This window comes from Opisthocomus hoazin, chromosome 3 (assembly GCF_030867145.1).
Source record: "Opisthocomus hoazin isolate bOpiHoa1 chromosome 3, bOpiHoa1.hap1, whole genome shotgun sequence".
NCBI lineage: Eukaryota > Metazoa > Chordata > Aves > Opisthocomiformes > Opisthocomidae > Opisthocomus > Opisthocomus hoazin.
Window position 1 is genome coordinate 37,182,788 of NC_134416.1, and position 14,627 is coordinate 37,197,414.

Sequence of the window (14,627 nt, forward strand, 5' to 3'; positions counted from 1 at the left end):
ACAACACTTGCCAACACAGACATTGCCTTCATGGGTATCTTGTTAAAACCTAGTGCACCATCAAAGACTTCCACATAGAAATGACACTATCAGCATTTCACAAATGTTCCACGTATGCTAAACTAGCTGAGGCTAAAACCCAGGTGGCAGATTAAACCAAATGGCAGTAACTGACTCCAGCTGCCGACTCTTCTTCTACCCTAGAAATTTACAAGTTTTGCAGCAGATATGTTGCATGCAGTACGGATCTTCTGAATGCTTCTGGTTTACAACATATCACATTCAAATAAACCACAACTAACACCAGTTTAACTTTACAGACTGGACTACAAATTGTGGTAATTAACCTCTGTCAACATGGGGTTCAAGCAGCATGTAGACTGAAACCAGTGTTCTGCTTATGGAGGAGCTGATGTTTCAGTGAGGATACCGCAGCTTAAATCACAACTCATCAACAGCCAAACTAATCACATGGAATGGGATTAACCTCCCCTGAATTTAAACAGCCTCAAAGCTACACCTACATCTGAGTTAATTATCTAAATTACCTTTGCAGTTACATAGACAAATAAGCATCTATAGGGGGAGATAATTTTAGCTACCCACCTTCAATTGAGATAAACTGTGTGTTGGAAATTCTCATTTTTCTCTACTAATTATAAAGGAGACTGGCTGAAACGCAGACATCTGTACCATACACATCAAAAGCTTAGTGAGATGAATCCCACCATTTGTGTTGTGTGAGTGTTAAATCAAAAGAGTACGTTGTCACCCAAGGCAGACCAGCATAAGTGAGTGCACCAATTATACAAACTGGTATTGCAACAGAACTGGCAAGCCCAGTAGCTCAGAAAATGTTTTCCAGTAAAGTACAAAAATATACTATGATAACATTTTAATTGGAGATATTTTCATACACGTAGGAAGGCGTAAAAAAAATCATACGGGATGGGACTACGTGGAAAGAAAAAACGAGCTAAAATTTAGGCTCAGTAAAGATGGAAAAGTAAGTACAGTGGGCACCACTGAAAGTAAACATTTACCATGGCATAGTATAAATACCTCATTGCTGTATACATTCTAAATATAGAGTGAGTGGTAAATACCACTGTACAGTATGGGTATGTATTTACTTTTTAATAGAATCCAGTGTATTCTTTAAGACTAATGACTCTGAGCAGGAAAAAAAGGAAAGATGAAACATAGAATGAGAAATGCCATGAACAAATAAGCCAGAAATACAGTTAACAACTAGAACTGCACTGCATGATAGAGGCACAGAATGACAGAAGGGTACAGCTGAAAATTGCTTCAAGAGACTGATCTTGACTGCAGTCTATCTAGCTTCTTCCACTGAGCCATAACCAAATATATGTGTATTATCCACATTTTTTAAATTAAAACTAATAAGAGTCATTTCAGAAAAATATTTACTGTAATTTTCTTCTGGAGTTTTACGACTGTAAGAGTAAAGAGGATTTCCTCAGTATGCAACTTAAACCTCCTGCCCTGCAATGCTAGCTGATATTTTATTGCCAAGGAGAAAAGCAATCACTCTCTTTCCTGTAACAACTTCTATTTATTTCCCAGATTAAACAAATTCAGCTGGTTCACTCCTTCAATCTTCCTCACAAATCACATACTCTGTGTTTATAGCCAACCCCATTAATCTTATTCATTCTCTCTAGAATGGCTAGACCATTCTTAAAAAATGACCAAAACTGGACATTGCATTTCAGACAAGTTCTCACCAGTTTCACACAGAGAAGTCTCCTTTCAAAGATTGCTGCCTCATACTATTTCTTAACTCTGTGCAAATCCTGCACCTTTTTATTGCAATGTTACCTTTACATTTTATTCCTTGTATTTTACCTGTTTGATTTCTCCCTTATTCCATACCTCGCAGCTAAATTTCATCACACTGATTCTAAGCCATTACTTCCACTTGTCAAGTTCTTCTAATTTTGATTGTGTTCTCTAAAACAACCCCAACTTGTGTTCCTGTTAATGTATTCTGCAGTTTCCAAATGTATTCTTTGCTCACACAAGTCATAACCTAAGTCCTTAACCAAAAAGGGACAGGCTCCAATAGCGTCAACACCTTCAATCTTCTGCTAGTTTCACAGGGAGTTTCTGTCAATTTTCACTTGCAAAAATGTTGGGATGGAGAGTGTCAATAACTTTCCAGAGTCAAAAATATGACACCTACTACTTCCCTCTGATACATTATGCTGCTTAATTACTGGGTCAAAAAAAAAGTAAAAAAAAAAAGTAAAATAGATTGGTTTGACATGGTCTCTTCTTGATGAATAGACATTGGCAGTTTTTACTGGCTTGGCTTTCAGTTACGTTTAGGTGAGGCATTTTTATCCATACCAAGGCTGCTGAAGAAAGTCAATGGAAACTAATGATAATTAGCCAACTAAAAAGTCAAAAACTCGCACACGACTCGGATGCTTACCTTCAGTCATTTGAGTTTGAAAAAAATATGGCCTCCATACTGCCTGAGATCCCTTACAGTATACAGCAGAGTGACCACAAAAACTCAGGAGTACTGAAACACCAGACAATTCTTCTTGAAAATACAAAAACAACTGTACTAACTAGTACTGATATATCCTTTAATCACAAAGAAAGAGGATAGCTAAAACTGTTAAACTTTCCACTACCAAGAAACTTAGGCATCCATTTTCCGTTGGAGGACTACTGCCTGTCTGAAATGAAATGGTAAGGAAATTACACGCTACCTTGAGGTAGACCAGAGTTTATAGAGCTTTTAAAACTGAGCAGAGATACTTCAACAGACCTTGAGGTTTTAGCTACTCTTTTGGAAAAGACTAAAAAGCAGGAAAACTGCGGCTTTTACCTGGAAACAGGAAAGCGGTATGAGGCCAAAAATATTGTTCCCGAACACTGAATAAATTGGACCATTATTTAGAAGTATCTCCCCATTACAGTTTCTTGTGTTTGAGCTTTTTGTGTTCAAAAAGCAAAACCAGGAATAGGCACTGGCAGACATGACTAATCACATTTAATTCTGGTGTGTACTCTAAGCACGTTAAAAAAGCCTTGCTGGAACATTCAGCTTTCCAAGGTGTTCTGAGACAGTACATTTACTTTGCTACTTTTTAAAATCAGTGCATAGAGACTTTCTACTAGATGACTAAAAATCATCTATTCACTTCTGTATTCTGACACGAATGGAAGAGAAGCAACGGCAATGTGAAAGCTGATCTTGATTTCTGCATTTTGTCCATCATCAAAGTATGATTTACACACATTCATTACAAACAGTATTCATAAGTATTTATAGCTAATTACAACTTAAACAGAGCATGGGTCCTTACCTCAAATCCTAGTAGTGATTACCACGATAAACTAGCTGTAACTGATTGCTTTCATACAGCAGTTTTAGAGATGTTACAGAATTTCCTGGACTTTGAACACAGATTAGCCACAGTATCTCAAATACGTGTCACAGTGCATGTTTGCTTTTAAAAGACGACCACTGTGATTTGATATAAGTGAATTCAACTTACTGCCAGAGAGCACCCATTGATCATATGTGACTTGGCACTACTGTTAGAAATATGTTTAAATAAAATCTAAAAAAAGAGAGTCGGAAAATGTATTAAAGAAGTTCCTGACAATTTGGAGATCCAACAGGGAATTCAGGACAAATATACTGTGATAGTTATCAGGCAGCCAAAATTCTGGATCTAACGAGAGAAATAGCCTCATTTTAAGAAACTGTTATCTTCCTTCACAATAAAGTAAAAATTGTCCCTCTCTATGTGGCCAGAAGATAGTCATCTTAATAAATCACACTTTTCTAACTATGACAATCACTCTACTTATGCCAAAACTAAGGCTGACTGTATCTATAGATACCGGGAAAAATTCATATCTAATATTTCAACGACATTATGTTAAGAAAACTTTGGGGTTTTTTCCAATTAAAAAAAATTGTAAAGATTCCCAGGCAGGTATCATGAGGCTGACAGGCTACATGGAGATACTTTCACAAATCTCATTGATTCTTTCTGTGTTTGGTTCATATTTTGTATTTAAGCTCTGACTCTGGTACTACTGATTAATCTTTAATAATCTTTTTTGATACGGGGAATGAAGACATTCTCTGACAGCAAAAATAAAAGATGAACAGTGTCTTTCCTGTGTTGTTAATTATTTTATTTTGAAAAGGCTCCAGCAAACTTTGAGACAGTGAGCCTTTCTGCTACTTTCGACTTTCAATTTCTTTACTTGGAGTTGCTTAGTTGTTGTTGGCATTCCATCAACAAAACTCATAATGTGGACTTATCCACTTGATTTCTTGGCCACTTCACATTGCACAATCCTTTGCTCAAACTGACAGAGAGAATAAAAGGATAAGTCAACGTCACTGTGTCCTCTGATAGACTGTCAGCAGCCTTTGAGCACAGGCAAAGGAGCTGAAGCGCTTCCACCAATCTTTGAAGTGGAGCAGAAACGTGGAAAACCAGAGGGAAAGCAGGCAGGTTCACTCTGAAAAGAGCTGCTCTGTTCTTGGCACCCAAAGTGCAGTCCAGCCACTTAAGGGATTCCACAAACCAAAGTCCTCTGCTCAAAAGCAATGGGAATTGTTTTTAACCAAGTGTCCCTGAAAAGTTTTGGCAAAACAGACAAGACACACTAAAAAGAGACATGAAAAAGCTTTGTCAGAAAGGTCTAGGAAATTTAACAGGGCACTTCTATTCAGCGCAGAAAAAAATCACCAAAATGTGTAAGTCCACTACAAGGCTCTCCTTTATGTTTCCTAACGCTGTTTCAATTCTCCAAAGTACACTACAGAAAAAAACCTCAGCTTGGAGCTGACAGATACACACAGAGAGAGAAACTGCTACATCCAGACTTATGCAGGTCGTAGGATCTAAAAGTATCACAAAATAGCTAAAAATATATTTCAGTCCTTATTCAGTCACTATGATTACATGAACGACATTTTGCTATCAGTCACCCACACGAGAGCTCTATCCACTAGTGGGTTCATATGATCCAAAGTCCAATGATCTGTCTTTAAATATAGGAGGAATTTGCCTCAGGAAAAATTAAGAAAAATCTATATGAGAAACATTTGGAGACATTCCTAATGTTCTTCTTCTGAAGTCTTCATGAAGTTACTGAAATGGAGGAGCAAACCTTCAAGCCTCCCAAAATATAAGGCCCCGCAGAAGTCACAAGTCAGTCCTGGTTTTCAAAAGAATTACGCGGTATCAGTACTTTCAACACATCACTACCAAGGTTTTCAAAACAAGACCTTCAGAGGTAATACACCAACACAAGAATAAATATATTTCTTTCCCCCCCCCGAATAAAATATGGATTCAGTACTGCTAGTAGATGCACATTCATACTTGTCTCTAAGAACCATGCAGTTATACCAAATAAATTACTCTAATCTGAACTTTTTTTAAAAGTATCCCTTAGAAGAATGTATTTTCTTCACAAGGTTTGTAAAATAAAACTTCATAGAAGCAAGGCATGGGCTTTATGATGACATCCCTAGCATGTATCTGCAGGATCTGGCCAAAAGATGAAAAATAATTAAGTAAGAACAGACTTCTTTGCCCTAGAGGACACTGGTGTTCTCCAGTTACAGTAATTACAAAATGCAGTGTGTGGCTAGGTGCCAAGAAATACCAGGTTGAAATGCGTTGCTATCTATCAAGCTGGGAACTTAAACACTTTTCAGTACAGCAAAGGCACATGCTTGGAATGAGGATCTCACATAATCTCTTTGACTTACTCATTTGTTTGAGAAAATATGTATGAAATCAAGGAATGACTACTAAAAAAATAGTTTACAATAGAATGCATTACAAATTCGTTAATCAAAATCACTTTGGTAAATTTTATTCTTTTCTATATGAAGAAAATAACAGCTTCCACTATCCAAATAATAATGACTATTTTTTAAGTGTTCACCATGATAACCACAAAAAAAACCCTCAGTTTTCATTAATATGTTCAGATTTGTTAAGTTGCAATATTGCCAATGAAATTATTGGGGAGAAAATTATTTGTTTTGCAAATTCAGTCCACAATACACAAATAATGCTAACAAAAAATAAAAGATCAACAGTTAGGAAGTCACAGGGTTACGGTGCCTAAAACAAGTTTTTCAAGTTTTATTAGCACTTTACAATCTACAATGCAATAAAACCCTTTCTAACTGAATAACATAGAATAAGGCCTTCCACATCAATCCAGTCTGAACAACAAACCAATGTACTGATTTCCTGATTTGGTCACAGTCTCTTGTATGGTACTTCTTTAAGGGTGGGACTGATGGCAGTAGACTGCATAAGGTTGTCTAAAGCAAATCTGCCAAATAACGACTTTAACCACAAAAAAAAAAAATGTATTGCCTTATATATTCCAAGATTACTACATACATTGACAAGCATACGGCAAAGCACTGTGGTTCCCATTTTCGTCTTAAAGGCTAGGTCTTCACCAAGGGAGGCTGGGCAGGCGCAGACAGCTCAAGGACAACAGAGGAACAGGCAGGGACGCCAAAGCAGCCACCGAGCACACTGCTCTGGTCAGACTGGCTGCTGCCAGCAGCAGCTGGCTTCAGGTTTCAGTACTAGCTCAGATATCTCTTCCATACAGATGAACTCCAAGTGCATACTTGGTGTGAAGGTCACACTGGTGTCAGTGGCCCAGGATGGGAAATGTCAAAAGCATGATATTTTATACGATGCTCTGATAAGCGCTGTTTGAGTGCTTTGGAAAGGCAGCAGGGAAATCTCATCCCTCTCTGATCTCTTTCCAGTGCTGTTAAATTCTTGTGCACACACACAAAAATATGTCCCTTACTATTTTCTTTACTAGGAAACAATTGTGTACAGCATATGGCAGGATAAACATAGACACAGCAAGTATCTGCCATACATTTTCATAACAAACTGTTCATCATAACTTCAAGAAAAATTTTTTTTTTTTGCTATTGAAGTCATAATATTGACAATTCAAAAACTCAGCACTGAAAGAAGAGGTCTAGGAAAGAATGATCTAACGTAGTTATAAGGTCATATAAAGCCACTGCAGAGGAGTTAACTGAATTTGTTGGACTGCTGTTCCCTACAGAGGAGCTTACACAGGTTCTCAGGCCAGAATACTTCTATATGGAGAAAGAGAAGGAAGACAAGATGAAGGATCCATATCAGAGTTAAGAAACATTAGAAGAAACTGAAAGTATTAACAGTGTCAAATTGCCAGGACCAGAGTACATCCTCCAAGAATCTGGAAGAACTTCATAATGAAACTTCTGGATTACTGCATGGTACACAACCTTGCTTGAAATGGCCTCATCACCACAGTTACGAAAAACAGCGCATGGGTGTTAGTGTTTTAAAAAGCTTACAGTAGATCCTGAGAAACTGCAGACTGAAAACTGACTTTCATTGGGATGATTTCATAGGACAAGTTAAAAAACACATTAACTATATGGACAATATGAATTTGTCCCAAATATATTAGACATGGAAGGTGTCAATAACACGTGGAAAAGGGTTAAATGCAGTTAAGCTTTCTACAAATTTTGTAAGTTATTTAAAAATTAATAAATGAAATTAAGCTATCATGAGATAAAGAAGAAAGTGACAAAAGACAGAAAATAGATTTAAGAATACAAACTCATTTGTCAAATTCCATGCAAGATGTGTCCATAGTCCTCTGCTGTATACCTTCTTCACAACAGCCCAAGAAAAGGGAATGCACTTAAGGTAGTTAAAAACAAGACAGGAAAATAAAAGGAGATAGGAGATTCATCAGTACTAAGTGACTGGAAGACAAAATGACAGACAGGATTCAGTAAGAACACATGTAAAATAATGAGGACATTGCTGGAGATTACAGCCAACTATACATACACTGTAGGGTAATAAATGACCTCTTAGCACATTGGAAAGATCTTGGAGCCATTGTGAATAGCTCTTCTGAAAATGTCGGCTCTAGTTTAGCCATAGCCAAAAACTAAAAGAATGTTAGGAATTATTAGGAAGTGAAAAAAAGAGAAAAAATACAACTATATCAGTTTGCAGCATACTATAACTATCAACAGTTTGTTCACTTTGCACTAAAAGGAAAACAGTAGAACCATAGCAGATAGAGAGGGAAAACAAAATGGAATAGCTTTTCAGATAGAACAGTTTTCAAGTAAGAGGAGTAGGACTTTTCTGCTGAAAAAGATGTGACCACTAGGGAAACTATTTTTTCTCAGAATAAAGAAAAAAAAGGCATCAAATAAAAGAAAGGTTTAAAGCAAAAAAGTACTTTTTCACACAGTGCATAATTAAATTTATAGAGCTCTGCAACTTGATGCTATGGATTCAAAGAATATAAGTGGACTCAGAAGCATTCAGATTCATAAAAAGAAAATTCTATCTAAGACTATACGACACAAAAAGTACAACAGCAGAGTTAGGAAGTCCCTAAGCTGCTGTTTGCTGGAAGCTGGAGGGTTTCATTGCAGAAGTTTCTCTGTTCACATGCTCTATTCTTATCCTCTTACCCTAGGAATCCATTGCTGCTCACCACCAGGGCCACAGTACTTGGGAAGATGAACTTTTCATCCGGTAAGTTCAGCCAGACAGCCATGAGAACATTCTATTCATTAGACGTATCCACTGTGAATCTTACTGCAGCTAGTAACCTCAGGTCTCTGAACTGTGATAGCCCAGTACCCTTTTTCGAGTCGTAAGGGGAGAGTGTACAGCTGTACTGCAAATCAATAATTCAACCTTTTTTTTTTTTTTTTTTAAATAGAACCAAGATCTTCTATGCTGGAGACAATCCTCAAGAGCTTTTCTCCTCTGCACAACTTAAACCAAAAAGTGGCATTAGCCCTGCAGTTCTCTCAAAGGTAAGGCTGGACTTTGCAAGTAAGTCATATAACCAACAGCTCCTACCCAAAGCGTGGCTCTTCATCCCTCCCATTCCTTAACTACGCATTCCCATCCTCTTTTATTAGCACCGGTACTCATCTGATTCAGCCATGTAGGGAGCCAGTTTCACATCTCAGCCTGGAAAAAAGTTTAAAAGTTAAATTTAAAAAAATAAAATCTGATGCTTTAAGTACTTGGATCATTCTCATCATCAACTCAGATACGTGCCGCTGACAGGAGGAGGACAGAGGCACTTCAGCCAGAGCAGCCTGTTAGGTTAGCTTAGTTGTTACTCACTAACAGCACAATGAGAACATGCAGCCGCCTCACACCTTCTCCCAGCTCCAAGCACTCTTGGAGACCTTAAACCACTCAACTATACGACAGGTTTCTAGAGAAAAGGTGTACCAGGGAGGCATCAGGACCTCGATCACCTCCATTCGGATTCAGTAAGACATAAAACTTCACTTCCACAAGCAGAGCTAGCTCTATTGACAAGGAAAGCTTTTACTAAGGACAAGGGGCAGCTTCCAGTGACATGACTGTGCCCATAGCAGGAGATTTTTTTGTCAGCATGTCTTTACTAATAAAGCACCTCAAAAGTAGACAAAAGTGCTTCAGCTGTACTTATGGAGCTCACTAATCATCAGGCAAACATTTAGAGGGATTGTTTCCCAATTCTGTGGCACTGGAACTCACTTTCGGTAAGACCTGATGTATCACATTGCAAGGATTTTTTTTTAGTGGAATGGGTCGATTACTGAAACTTTTTTTGAATTAAAAATCCCCTTTATCCCCACTCCTTATTTTACAACAAATAGCCAACTACAGTTTTAATTCTTCAATAATTGGGTGTTTGAACTTTCTGTCATTCACAAAACCGGTCCAGTGGTCACAGACCCTTGGAAAACCAGATCTAAGAGTGCTTATTTCTTTACCTGGTAAGTGGAACTTATTATTAATATTAATAATCCTAATAGTAATAATAATTAATAGTATTAATATTAATAGTCTTTTTAAATAGCCTCTTAGCAAATCTCTGTGCTCTTAACCTCCCTCCATAAACTCCTGCTCCCAGTTTTTCTCTGCCCGAAGAGTCACAGTTCTTCCCCTAAACACACCTGTTCACGAAATGCTCTTTCCCTCCATACCACTGATTTCTCAGCACCTTCTCGACCAGACTCTCAGCCTCTCTCCATGCCCTTTGCATGGGTCCCCATCCCTGAACATGTATCCATCCCTTTGACCAGACCCTTTGCATTCACAAACCTGAAACTCTTGCCCATCCCAATCCCCAATTCCCTTGGATATTTTGCCAAAATTTAATCCCACTCTCCTGAAAACTGCTGTCCCATTCCAAATAACAGGACATAATAATATCTCCTCGACATTAAAATTGGGTAATCTCTTTTCCATGCTACTTGTACTCTGGGTCAGGAGTCACTGGGGAGCACAGAAGAAACACCACCACCAAAAAAGCTTGTTCCAGATGTGGACCAAACACAAAGTCTAGACCAAAGTGTGTGCAGTGCAGGAGGAATCTTTGAAGAATACAGCTGTTAAAAATCTAACTCCAGTGACTGCATCCAAATTCTTCTTTCCAAGACATGTAACACACGCAAACGTAGAATGGCATTAGGAATGGAAAAAGGCACATAACCAAAAATCAAAGCTATCTTTTCATAGAATCTCCGGGAAAAGTTTTGCAGCATTTTAACATGGGAAAACAATACAGTCTTCCCTATTCTCAGCTTACAAAAAGGCTGGACAGCTTTTTCTTCAGTTTTCCAGAAACAAATCAACCTGAGTTATTTGGAACATAAAAGCAAATTATAACAAGGTCTGAAAAAGCCGCAACAGAAAACAAAGTTTAAGAATATGTGCAGACAATTGTAACTGAAAGGGTTTCAGATATTCTCATCCCTTTGTTTGGAGATGAAATGCGTTAACTAATTCTCTGATGGCTCTCAGTCTAATATATTAACGCTCATACAGGTAAACTTAAGTTAAACTACCTTTATCAATGGTTTAAGCAAGTATGGTTTCTCCAGAGACATACATGCTCAGTTCAATGAGATCTCCAAGTTGAGACATCATTCCAAGCTGGGAAAGATATCTACGTCTTGAAATGTGTTAATATGATCCTCTGTCATAACCTTACAATGGAAAGTGTCAGGAGACCTATGTAATATTTGGTATAAAAGACCCAGCCTACAGTAATAACATCTCTTGGGCACCTGGACAGATAAATAAATGATACACAGTGTGGACACAAGAAAAAGATTTGAGCTTTTCTGCACAAACAAGAATACAGAAGAAAAGTCGCCTATTGTTATCAGACCTCTGGATTTCTTAAAAGCTCTAATGACCTGATTTGATCTAATTAGCAAGGAGAGACAGAGTTAGCCTTGAACTATTGCATAAAATCAAAGTCCAGAAATACGGGAGATTTAAGTGTGCTAATAACAAACCAAATATAGAGGCTTCTTAAGGGAAAAACACAAACAGAAATTATGTATTGCATTATTAAGCTGTTAAACACAGGAACGTACAGGACTCCAATCCAGTAACACATGCCAACTTAAATAGAAGACTTTCTTGTTATAGGAGCTTCATTTTGCTCAGAAATTCCATCCAACCTAGAAGCATGGGAGAGAATCCATGTTATTTTGAAACTTCATAGTTCAGTACTCTTCTCAGGCAGTAACTTCTTACGCCACAATCAACTATTTTGAGTAATGCAGTTTTGGCAACTGGCCTCTAACACTGCGGAACGGCCACCTGAAATCAGGAGAGCTATGAGAGAGATTAAACCCATTATTATCAGTAGAACATGACACTTGATCCACAAGCAGGCATTTTTATCTCACAGTTCACCCTGTACAAAGAAAAGACAAACAAGTAACAAGTGCTTTAAATGAGAAAACAAGCAAGCTAAGACTGAAAGTACGCTGTTTCATAAAGTGACAGCAACTATTCTAAGAACATTTCTTTCTGCATGTCGCTATCAGTTTTTCCTTACCATATATTCCATATTGGAAGCTGGTGGATACACCTGACCCCGTAATTTATTATGAAGATCCAAGATACTTTGCATATCACTGTCTGTGATAGCCCTTTTCCCTCTCTGCTTGGCGATCCACCACTCACCATCTTCATCCATGTACTTTTCCAAAAGTTCCTCTAAGAGCGTGGCATTGGGAAGAACCATTGCGGAAACTGCTTGAGCTATGAATAGCAAGGTAGTTACTCCGAGCCATTCCTGTACTACATACTTCATGATGAATGATCTCAAAATGCTCAGGAGTTAGCTCCAAGACAAAGTCTTTCCTCCAGGTCTGTTGGCTGTAAAAGCATAAGAGAGAGTAATGTAATTAGGAGGCTGAAGTACTGGCCTGTATGAACTTACCAAGCAACAAAAACTGCAGTTGTACAGAGTTTGCCACTGTGGTTTTAGAGGGAGAAACTGGGATGCTACTTTCTTTTACTGTCATAAGCATACACTGTTGCCTTGGGAAGACAGTTTATCTTCAACCTTAGGAACTTCTGTTTATTCAAGCGGTTTTACATCGTACACTGGCGTGCACATTTCACTGCCTGCATGCAAGAAAGCATGCTTTTCCTATGTCTACTTAAAAGGAGCCAGACATCAGAGAAGATTAGGCTGTAGATAACGACTTCCAGTATCGGAACTTAAGAACAAAAAAAAGTTAAAAGGCTTGCATTCACTGCCAAAACGTGAACTGAAAAACACAATAAAGTTGATATGGAATATCCCCTCTTGGTGCATTTCAGAATATGACTTCGACTAAAGCTTTTGTTTTACGACTTCCAAAACCCTGATAAAACTACAGGTATTCAACTTGGACAAGAAAATGGGGGAAGACGGGGCTACCCCGTTCGCCAAACAAAGGAAAGCACAGACAGCTCTCAGGAAAAGCAGCACCGCTGCCAAGAGCCCAGCGCTCCAGCACCGCCCGCCCCACCACCCAGCGCTTCGGAGGGGAGAGCCGCGGCCGCTCCCTCGCTCACTCCGGCTGAGGAACCCCGAGTCCCGCCGCGCCGACCGCGGGGAGACGGAAACAAAAACGCGGCGAAGGGGGCAGAACCGGGCTCTCCCCGGCGCGCCGCAGCCCGGCCCCGCTCTCCCTGGGGCAACCGGCCCCGAGGAGCCGCTCCCCGGCCGGAGGATGGGGTGGATGCTGCGGGGAGCCGCCGGTGTCCCCCCCCCCACCCCCGCCCTTACCCCTCCGGCGGCGGCTGCCTCCTCTCCCCGCAGCCAGCTCCGCTCCGCCGCCCGCCTCCTCGCCAGGCCCGCGGCCGAGGGGCGCAGGCACGGCCCGGCCCCGCTCGCTGCGGCCGGCAGCCGCGGTGGGAGCGGCGCGGCGGGTGCGGACGTGTCCAGCAGCGGAGCGGCCGCCTCCGCCACCGCCACCGCCACCGCCGCCGGCCTGCGGGTCGCCTCCACCTCCCCGAGGAGCTCCGCACTTCTCCCGCCTCCCGCCCCGCCAGGCATTTATCGCGGGGCGGGCGGCGGTGACGCGCGGCGGCGGGCCCTCCCCGGCACCCCGTGGGGGGGGACGCGCCCCGCTCCGGCACCGCCCCTGAGCCGGCACCCGCACCCGCACTGCCCGGCCTCGCCCGGGGAAGGGCCGGGGGCGGCGGGGTCCGCACCGGCTACCCGGGCGGTGCAGCGGCTCCTGGGACCTCCCGTCTCCCGGAAAAGGCCGGGGCGGGGGGGCCCGTCCCCTTCCGCCGCCGTCCTTCGACAGCTGCCGAGGGGAGGAGGAGGAGGATGGTGCGGCTGCTGCTGCTGCTGCAACGCGGCAAGGGGGAAAAGCTGGGTGCTCGCACACGAGCTCCGCAAAAGTCCGGAGTGTGTGGCTGGAGGTTAGTGTGCCCTGGTTGCTAAGAAGGCCAATGGGATCCTGGGGTACATTAAGGAGAGTGTGGCCAGCAGGTCAAGGGAGGTTCTTCTCCCCCTCTACTCTACCCTAGTGAGGCCCCATCTGGAGTACTGTGTCCAGTTCTGGGCTCCCCAGTTCAAGAAAGATGAGGAGCTACTGGAGACAGTCCAGTGGAGGACTACGAGGATAACGAGGGGACTGGAGCATCTCTCCTATGAGGAGAGGCTGAGGGAGCTGGGATTGTTTAGCCTGAAGAAGAGAAGGCTGAGGGGACCTTATAAATGCCTACAAATATCTCAAAGGTGGGCGTCAGGAGGATGGGGCCAGACTCTTTTTAGTGGTGCCCAGCGACAGGACAAGAGGCAACGGGCACAAACTGAGGCACAGGAAGTTCCGTCTGAACATGAGGAAGAACTTCATCACTCTGAGGGTGACGGAGCACTGGAACAGGCTGCCCAGGGAAGTTGTGGAGTCTCCTTCTCTGGAGATATTCAAGACCCGCCTGGACGCGGTCCTGTGCAGCCTGCTGTAGGTGACCCTGCTTTGGCAGGGAGATTGGACTGGATGACCCACAGAGGTCCCTTCCAACCCTTACCATTCTGTGATTCTGTTACCAGGACAGGAATTGTGCTGTGGATTCAGGCCAGCTGCATGAGATTTCTCTTTATGAAGTAGAATTCAAAAGCTTGTAACCGCTCATTTATGTTTCCAGCAAGACTAGGCACCAGGTACATACATTTTCATAATATTTTCATCAAAGTCTTCTAGCCTGAATTTTTTTATATGAGCC

At 41.3% G+C, this 14,627-nt stretch overlaps 1 protein-coding gene across 3 annotated transcripts in view; it reads right to left on the reverse strand.

Annotated features, from left to right (window-relative positions):
• The window catches only part of CRISPLD1 (cysteine rich secretory protein LCCL domain containing 1), a 41,848-nt gene extending 28,581 nt beyond the window's left edge, over positions 1–13,267 (reverse strand). For 2 of the 3 annotated variants that reach the window (XM_075415988.1, XM_075415987.1), the window contains exons 1-2: positions 13,177–13,267; positions 11,953–12,275 (exon numbers count right to left, since the gene is read on the reverse strand). In XM_075415988.1, the coding sequence (XP_075272103.1) occupies positions 11,953–12,210 (258 nt within the window). In that variant the 5' untranslated portion in view covers positions 12,211–12,275; positions 13,177–13,267. Of the gene's footprint in view, positions 1–11,952; positions 12,276–13,176 lie in introns of those variants that run through there. The other variant, XM_075415989.1, reaches the window with a different exon arrangement.
• Between the last annotated feature and the right edge of the window lie 1,360 nt (positions 13,268–14,627).